The sequence below is a fragment of the Orbicella franksi genome, chromosome 7, assembly GCF_964199315.1.
Source record: "Orbicella franksi chromosome 7, jaOrbFran1.1, whole genome shotgun sequence".
In the NCBI taxonomy this organism is placed as follows: domain Eukaryota; kingdom Metazoa; phylum Cnidaria; class Anthozoa; order Scleractinia; family Merulinidae; genus Orbicella; species Orbicella franksi.
The window spans coordinates 29,967,537-29,976,568 of record NC_138151.1 but is presented as its reverse complement, the minus strand read 5'-3'; the positions used below and the strand labels follow the sequence as shown (position 1 = coordinate 29,976,568).

Genomic DNA, 9,032 nt, shown 5'->3' with positions numbered 1-9,032 from the left:
TCAGGGTAAGGCTCGGTCAATGCTCCAATGCTGTAAGGTTTTACTTATTAGAAGACACTGGAAACGAGTCTGAAAATTATCCGGCCATATCCCATCATTTCTTCAATTGGGAGAATTTGATCAATGACCGTCCACGTCAGTTGCTAGGCAAACCACCAATCACAATTTATAGAGATACCTGTTTCAGAGCGAATTAATGGACCGCTGTTCGCATGACAAGGGTTTGTATAAAATTCTTGGAAAAGGCGAGAAAAAAATCTTAAGGACAAGAACCCTCAAGGTGAAACTGGATTGACAATAGATGTGGTCATGCTTGAACTAACTGCTTTTGTGTAAGGTATATTTCGAGACAACAGCCTCCGGCAAAACCCTATTCATTGTTTTTTTTTTTTTCCATTTCCAACCGATATTATTCAAATTGCTTTGACGAAAGCAGTCCTGACAAAAACAGTGTAGAATTTAGAACGATCATTCGTTGCTTCTCAACCAATACGATTGGCAATTGCACTCAGCGAACTCGTGTGCACGAAAACTTCGAAAAGTTTCGAAAGTTGGCAATCTTCGCTGCCTTGGATACAGTTGGAAGAGGCGGACTAATCAAGCTTTTATCCACCTTTTGGGCTTCAATAATTTATCAGTTTAAACGTGCATATCAAATTAGCTAGAGCAAATTTGACTTCAAGTGGCCATATTTGCAGGATTTTTGGCAGTTTTTAGTGCTATAAATCTAAGGAACTCGATTGGATTAGCAACATGGCTTTGAGCTCGGCTAAGATGTGCTTCATGGCTGTTCTTCAGTTTTATGTGTTCCTGTTTCAAACGATTGGTGAGTGAATTCATATTTCCGCTGTTATGTTAAATAATCTCCTCGCTGGCTTGGCACGATATCATACTTTATAAGGTTACAATGAAATTTCTGTCATCTCATTATTCGTCATTATTTTTCGGCTGGCTGTTAAATTAGTGATGTTTTAAAATGAACTTACAGCTGAACTTACAGAGCTACTCACACTTTGTTGTTTTGTATTGGTTTTTACTCGAATTAAATGCACTAGATGTCAATTTAATTGTTAACGCTATAATAATCTCGAAGACTGCTATGCAACGTGGTTTTGTAGTTGTGCATACAAACGCATAAATGGTTGAGCCCGGTGACTACGTAAACAAGCTAAGAACTTGAAACGGAAATTTATAATGCGATGTTACAAACTTCTCCTTAAAGTCATTGCCACAACTGTATCAGGTGCTCGTTAATATCCTCTGGTTTTCTTCTATGCTCCTTTAGATTAATGAGACGAGTACACGGTTTCGAACAAGGTATAAGAAAACAATCGAGATAGCTGAATAAATTATTGATCGATGTTCAGTCGAGCTCGTTGCAACGTTCGGGTTGATTGCGTGGTAATAACTACAGATGAATATATACGGCTGTTTCGAGAAAGGTTGTCAGATTAAAGCGTAAAAGCGCATGCGAGAATCCCGAAGATTAGTTTGGGTAGAAGTAGATAGCTGCACCATGCGCTGAATTCTTAAATAGATAAAACAAATTGGCAAATGTCGTTTCCTACGTTTTCTTTATCTTAACCGGTAGAAGCAAGGTTCTTTTCGCCACTTGAATTTTCTTCCGTAAAGTCGTGTAACAGTGAAAGAAAAGCTACAGAAAAACTCTGCGGTCTTATGAGTGGAAACTCTAATGTATCCTCGCTGATACTTCACGTACAAAAATACAAATTTGTAGATTTCGTCTACACCGATATGCAAAATTCTACTGAATACCCAGACTACCGTTTGGTCTTGTCGCGTATGCTGGACGCTTTCATCCGACAAGCTTTCTCGAAACGGCTGTATTAAACTGATTGAAGCCAAACGTTTATCGCTTAGCTTTGTAAACATAATTTTATTGCTTTTGGTGACAATGAAGAAAATTCTCGAACGTCTCAGTCGTTAGAGAATCGTGCGTTGTGAAGACTTAAAAATCTTTAAGCACGTAGTTACGAAACTGAAAGTTCGTATATTTCAGTGATAAACTTAGTGTAGCCTACTCTGGAAGCGTTCCTCGTTCCTCCTCGCAGCCACCACCCCTTCCCCCTACCCTTTTAACAGAAGCTGTCCACATATCGCAATCCCATATAGACTCAATAGTTCTCCAATAACATCCCCCCATATTCATCTTGATCCTCGTTTACACGCATTTACCCTGGTATACCTCAGGCACCCTCTTCGTTCTCAGAGCTACTCTTAGAAACCAAGCGTGTCTCAAGTATTGCACGAAATAACAAACTGCAGTTATATACTAAGCAATTTTCTTGCAATTAAATGATTATGATAATTATTATTATTTATTTTGCAATAGCTGGACAATCTGTCAGTAATTGGGGAGCATGGGGCGAATGCTCAAAGGACTGTGATGGTGAACAAACTCGAACACGAGAGTGTATTACGTCCACACCGTGTGGGACGCTAGAGGACAAGAGAGAATGTAGCACTAATTGGTGTTTAAGTAAGTACAACTTGCACAAACTTACCGCTGTAGCTGGCGGGATGTCGCGCGCAACTACTTTGTTCCTCTTTAACGAGGGCAGCGAGGCCGCGAGGAGATTGCCTCTCCTTCGCGGCCTAGCTCCTAGTGTCCACGGAAAGAAAGCAATTGTGCGGGAAATTACGAAGGTTACACTTGTACTCTTGGTCCCCTTATTAACCTGCCTCTACCTTTAGAACAAAAGTCTAGAACTAGATGTTGTGTGAAGTCTGTGAAGCATCGAACAATGCAAGGCTTTGGGCGGGAAGCAAATGGGCTGAGTACAGCTCCAATATGACGAATTTTAGAGCAAATTAATCTGGTGATAGAAAATAATTAATCTTGTGGGGAGGGTGGTGTTGCACTTCAATAATCTACGCACTTTGAATTATGACCGCATTTTGTAGTATCTGGTGCACTTTGCAATAACACTACCAAGAAAACAGCTTTATCCCTTTTTTAAAGAATGAAACGAAGGAAGATTCAAACCGTCCCTTTTTTATTAGCAACTATGGCTAATGAGCAGATTGAGTTAGGGGTTCTCGTCCACTGAGCCACAGTTATTGTTCAGCGATAGGGAACAGAGGCTCTAGGAAAAAAATATTTTGGCAACATTTAATTAGCGAACTTTTCGTATCCAATAGCCGGGCGAACGCTGGCGACGAGACTCGACGAGGTAGCAAAATTTTGGTAGTTCTCCTCCCTCTCGATTTAAGAGAGGGCGAGATAAAGAAATAAATCATGGACTGGGAAATCTTTTAAGAATTAACTAAGCTGACATAGTTTTTAGGACAAAAGCAGACAGAACGCACCACAATTGGGACTCAGGTCACTTCCAAAGCTTCTACTTACAATTACTTCGCCCAACCTGGACTGGATCACTGTAGTATTTATATTTAATGTGGCTAATACTTTATTTTTCTTATTTGCTTTACCTAGCCTTAGCAATGATTGTTGCCTTGGCAATCATTGCAGCTGCGATTCTAACAATAGTCATCGTGATCATTGCGCTTCTGTGCAGAATAAGACGAGAAAGGATTAAGAGAAAACAAGAACCTGCGTGAGTGCACATAAGGTTTATACAACACCCCTGAGTCACATTATAAACAGCCCGTCCCGTGTCAAGTCAATGGTTGAAATTGATCACGTGATAGACACAGCTGGAACATTATCACGGCTCAAATATGCTGTAAAAATGACAATGCTTGGAAAGCATCTGGTGATCACGTGCGCCGCATTATTAGGAAGCACCAAAAATGTCCTGAGCTTAGCACCAGTTACAAGAAATTAAATAGGCTCCCAATCTCCATTAAATTTTTTAAAATCTGGTGTTTTACTTCAAAGCTTCAACAGGGAATCTTTAAAAAGTAATGAGGCAATATTTCGGGCCTCTAAAATTACTATACTTCTCTAATATCGGAGAATATTCTTTGTATGGGAATTCAGTTTCCCCCAATTATTCTCCAGTCATGTACTTTTTGTAATTTCTGTGATTTATTTACTTGTACTAGCATGACAAAGTATTACTAAACTTAAACTTAAAATTAAAACGCGGGTAACCAGAAATAACTTCTATTTTCGTGAAAAATTAAGGACTTCAACTCCTCGATTTTAATAAGAGAAACTGAGTTTCATCTATAAACAACACACCTAATTCTAGGCCAGAAGGTAAACCATACCCTATTTTAGACCACAATGGTCAAAACCTACATCCTACGCCAAGACCAGAACGCTTTAGAAACCATACAGGCACCCTTTGGCGCAGCACTATAATTATAACGTATATTTTAGGGAATAACCCCAGATCTCAGTATTTCACGTTCGTATCAATAGTAGTTTCTTTTCAGTTTGGTTTTGCCTCTGTAGTGTTTTTCTTCCTTGGTTAAAGGTTATTTTAAGATTTCCTTCCTTTTGAAGACAAGTTTATACGGTGTAAACAAAAGTCATGATGACACAATCTCTTCAGATTGTACAAAAACAAAAACAAAATTGCATTGAAACCTTAAATTCAGTGTCCTATTTTTCTATTACAGGAACATTACGCACTCAATCGAACGAATGTACGATGACGCAATTAGCACACGGAGTCAGTCCATGCGCCATTTTCCTTCAGTTGACAGTTTTCCAGAACCTCTAAAAGAACCGGAGGAACTGGGACTGGACAGCTTTGCCTTCGACACCGAAAGCTTGGCTGAGAGCATTAGAGAAGTCAGCTACTCATTCGGCGCAGACGAGGAGTACCAACCACAAGGACAAGCGAAAAAGGAAGAGGAAAAGAGGATTTCCCTTAAGGTTGTCTCCGTGACGGAGACCCAAGCTATCGGTAAAGACCTTGAGGTCAAAGACACGCCCCCTCCGGTTTATGCAGTTGTGATGAAGCCTCGAACTCAAGATGCGAGGCTGTAGTTGTACGTTTTAACAAACTTAGTTTGAACTTCTAGGAAAGATTGTGTGATGGCTAACCAACTTAGAAAGATTGCGTGACGTGTAGAAGAACTTGCGCGATATGGAAAGTGCTATGTTACAATCGAACGAGGATAGGACCAGAATGGTCCAGAGCTTTTATCTTTTAGTTTCTGTTACTAATCTCTTGTACCAATGTAATGCTAAAATATGATAAGAAAATATATTGATAAGTGGGAGGAGTTCATGGGGGAGGCCGGTCAGGGCGCTTTAAATCATTTTGCGAGTTTTTGGCTTCTATTTGCCGGTCTAGAATTAAATTCCCCCTGTTAAGAGCCAAAAATATTCAGAATTGTTCATTTTGTGATAAAAGTACGAAACTTGCCAAGATTACTAAATCACGCTACGTCCAACAATAACCACTTTTACGACAAGAAAATGTTGTCCTGCCACTTTCTATTTACGCTACTTTCATTATGTACTATGAAAAACTAAGATAAACTATTTTTGTGGCATTATCCTCGAAAATGTTTCAGCATTTTTCGATAAATACCATAAGGTTTCATGATTGCTAAGATTTTGTTTCGAAATAAAACGCATTTTTAAAATATAGATTTGTCTGATGATCACAGGGTCTTCATAAGGATTTCCATCTTTGATCACCTTGCCTGCTTCCACATTGCACCGTTAATTCGTTTTATAAATATCAACAAAAAAAAAAATCATGGTCTCAGCCAAGGCAAATCAAGAGCGAGTGTCAGCAAGAATCAAACAAAATCGGAAATTAGCGGCAAAAATGTGAAAATCCAAATTTGCTCAAACTCGGACTATTAAGAGGCCCTGCGCCTAAGAAACGACCGATGATTTCCGGCTAAAAAATAAAATCGGCCGATTTTTATCTCCCAAGCAGAGGTTACCGAATACTATTTAAAAATGAATTTCTTTTGTTTCAGTTTCGCTTTCAACCAAAAATATCGAGCCGCAAACTTTTTCCGTCTGATAGCAGCAAAATCAGGCCGAAAATAAGTCCCCGAAAAAAACTGTTCAGAAATTACAATCGCAACGCAAAATAATGAGAAAACTACACAGTGTTGAAGAAAAAGGTCTTTTAATGCAATATCATTCGATAAACATCAAAAACCTGCCGAAGCGATTAACAAATAAAGTTTCAAATATTGCATACTAAATTAGATGGAGCGTTGGAGCTGATTTTAAAATAATTATTTCTCAAAAGTTCAACGCTTTTGAAAGCAATCACAGTGATGAATCAGACATTGGAGGGATACAAATCACGTTTCTGGAAGAACTTTTTTCGGCCAAAGTGTATTGACCTTGTACAAAGCGTTCAAAGTTACCGTGTTTACCGTTATCCTGCTACTTCGGCGAAACACTTCTCTTTTGCCAATACGGCCGTGGATAGCGTGGTGAATGCCACTTTAAACCTTGCTAGGCATTCAAAGACCATCCTGAGTAGAAGGATGTAGAATTGAAAGAGAAAGGAAGATGAAAAATACGCAGAAAAAGAAAATAACTCGAAATTACCAGCTGCTAACGAAAGTTGAATCTGGAAAATGTCGTCGCGTGACAGCGGCCATTGACGTCATTTGTCACGTCGAGTCCCAAGAGCGTGGAAAAACGAGTCTGCAATGTCATTCGGGCGGTCAGCGGCTAGGGATCCAGTCGTGACCCCATAACTCAGATCACGCTGCGGCCAAAACGGTGTGGTGGTTAGGAAAGTTTTTCTTTTTGAGTGACCATCATTTGTGAAAAATAACATAACATTGTTCCACTAAACGTTTTCTGGGCGGGAAAAATTGTTTTCGTATTTGTGCATTTGTTTGGATTCCGCCGCTGTTTATACAAATGACGTCAATGGCCGCTGTCACGCGACGACATTTTCCAGATTCAACTTTCGTTGGCAGATGGTAATTTCGAGTTATTTTCTTTTTCTGCGTATTTTTCATCTTCCTTTCTCTTTTAATTCTACGTCCTTCTACTTAGGATGGTCTTTGAATGCCTAGCAAGGTTTAAAGTGGCGTTTAACACGCTATCCACGGCCGTATTGGCAAAAGAGAAGTGTTTCGCCGAAGTAGCAGGATAACAGTAAAAACGGTAACTTTGAACGCTTTGTACAAGGTCAATATACTTTGGCCGAAAAACGTTTTTCCAGAAACGTGATGTATATCCCTCCAATGTCTGATTCATCACTGTGATTGCTTTCAAAAGCGTTGAACTTTTGAGAAATAATTATTTTAAAATCAGCTCCAACGCTCCATCTAATTTAGTATGCAATATTTGAAACTTTATTTGTTAATCGCTTCGGCAGTTGTTTGATGTTTATCGTATGATACTGCATTAAAAGACCTTTTTCTTCAACACTGTGTAGTTTTCTCATTATTTTGCGTTGCGATTGTAATTTCTGAACAGTTTTTTTCGGGGACTTATTTTCGGCCTGATTTTGCTGGTATCAGACGGAAAAAGTTTGCGGCTCGATATTTTTGGTTGAAAGCGAAACTGAAACAAAAGAAATTCATTTTTAAATAGTATTCGGTAACCTCTGCTTGGGCAATAAAAATCGGCCGATTTTATTTTTTAGCCGGAAATCATCGGTCGTTTCTTAGGCGCAGGGCCTCTTAATAGTTCATATTGAACTATTCATGGATATATGATTTATTTCTCAAATGGTTGTTGTGGGCTTATGCATTAGAAATGCTTAAGGCCCGCTAAGTCCTCAAAAGCTTTTGACAACCGCAGATTATTAGTTTTCACGGACAAAACATTGTGGGTCTGTTTTTTCTTCTGTTTTTTTTTTTTTTTTTTTTTTAATATTTTTAATTGTTGTTTTTTCCCAACGAACTGGGTTCAATCTGAGACACTTAGACACTTGCATAACCCGGCTGCGAGAGCATCCTGTTTTCGGCTCTTGTTTGACCCGCTTAACTATGGAGTGGGAAGTAAAGGCCTGGCTAAACTAGGAAACATTATGACAGAACATTGTTGGGGGGAAAATGTTCCCCAGTTTAGTCGCGCGGGAAACATATGTTGCGGAAACAAATTTTGCTGCTCGGAAACACAAAATGTTTTTGCCCCAAGTCCAGAATATTTTTGCTTACCGGACACAAATTTCGCGTCCGAAGCACATGTTTCCCAGTTTAGCCGCCATGAAAACAATGTTGACAAGGTTCCAGTGCTGCCCATTAAAAATGCTCCCAGTAACGGCGAGCGTACAACATTGGCTAACCGCGAGGTCGAAGTAGAAGAGCCACAAACAGGTGAGAGAAAGGGGAAGGGAAAGAAGGAAAGTAACTGACGGGCGAGTGGACAGAAGGAAGTGGCTTACTGTCGAATCGATGCACGGATTTCAGAGAAATATGGTATCACAAGGGACAATTACAAAAGATCACAAATTATGAGAGAACAAGCCCCAGAACAAAAAAGATGTCTCCCCAGTCTTCTTCGAAAGTCAGTTTATTATAATGCGCATGCGTGGCTCTTTGTTTCCTCGTTTAGCCACCGGGGCAGCAAAGTATTTTGTTTGTTTCACGCTAATCTAGCCACCCCGCAAACAGGTCGAAACATAGCAAGAAAAAATGCTTCCGCAACAATGTTTCCTAGTTTAACCTGGCCTTTAAGGTAAGGTATTTAGTTGAGAAACTTGACAGTATTTGTACTTCCTAGGAGCAATCGTAAATATACGAACTTAGCCTCCTACGCAAGTGCTCTTAGGGTTCGTCACGCAATCTTTCTCCCCAAAGTGTAAGAGAAAGATTGCGTGACGAGCCCAAAGGGCGTCTGCGTAGGAGGCTAATACGAACTCTTATATGACTTTAGTTTCCCACGGTGTCCAATCGATGACAATCGGTACCAATCAATATCAATACATCGATTGATGTCGATAACAGATGACCAATCAATGAAGATGATTTGTGTGAACCTTTATCGATTGGTCATTTTATTCAGGTTTGGAACCGATAAGAACACGGTTTTGACGTTACGCGACCTAGCAGATTGCATCCTATGGCTTACATGTTGTGTGTTTGTAATTCTTAAAAAAAAATCTTTGATTTCTCTGAAGATCTTTCGCAGCAACCCCGCGAGCAGAGTCGCTTCG

The 9,032-nt window shown here is 39.6% G+C and overlaps 1 protein-coding gene across 1 annotated transcript; it reads left to right on the top strand.

Moving 5' to 3' along the window:
• The first annotated feature begins 433 nt into the window (after nucleotides 1-433).
• On the top strand, nucleotides 434-5,739 carry LOC145493926 (uncharacterized). The gene is made up of 4 exons (XM_081473416.1): nucleotides 434-826; nucleotides 2,354-2,500; nucleotides 3,458-3,578; nucleotides 4,552-5,739. The coding sequence occupies exons 1-4, from the start codon at nucleotides 754-756 to the stop codon at nucleotides 4,922-4,924; spliced, it is 714 nt and encodes a 237-aa protein (XP_081329542.1). The 5' UTR covers nucleotides 434-753; the 3' UTR covers nucleotides 4,925-5,739.
• The last annotated feature ends 3,293 nt before the right edge of the window (nucleotides 5,740-9,032 follow it).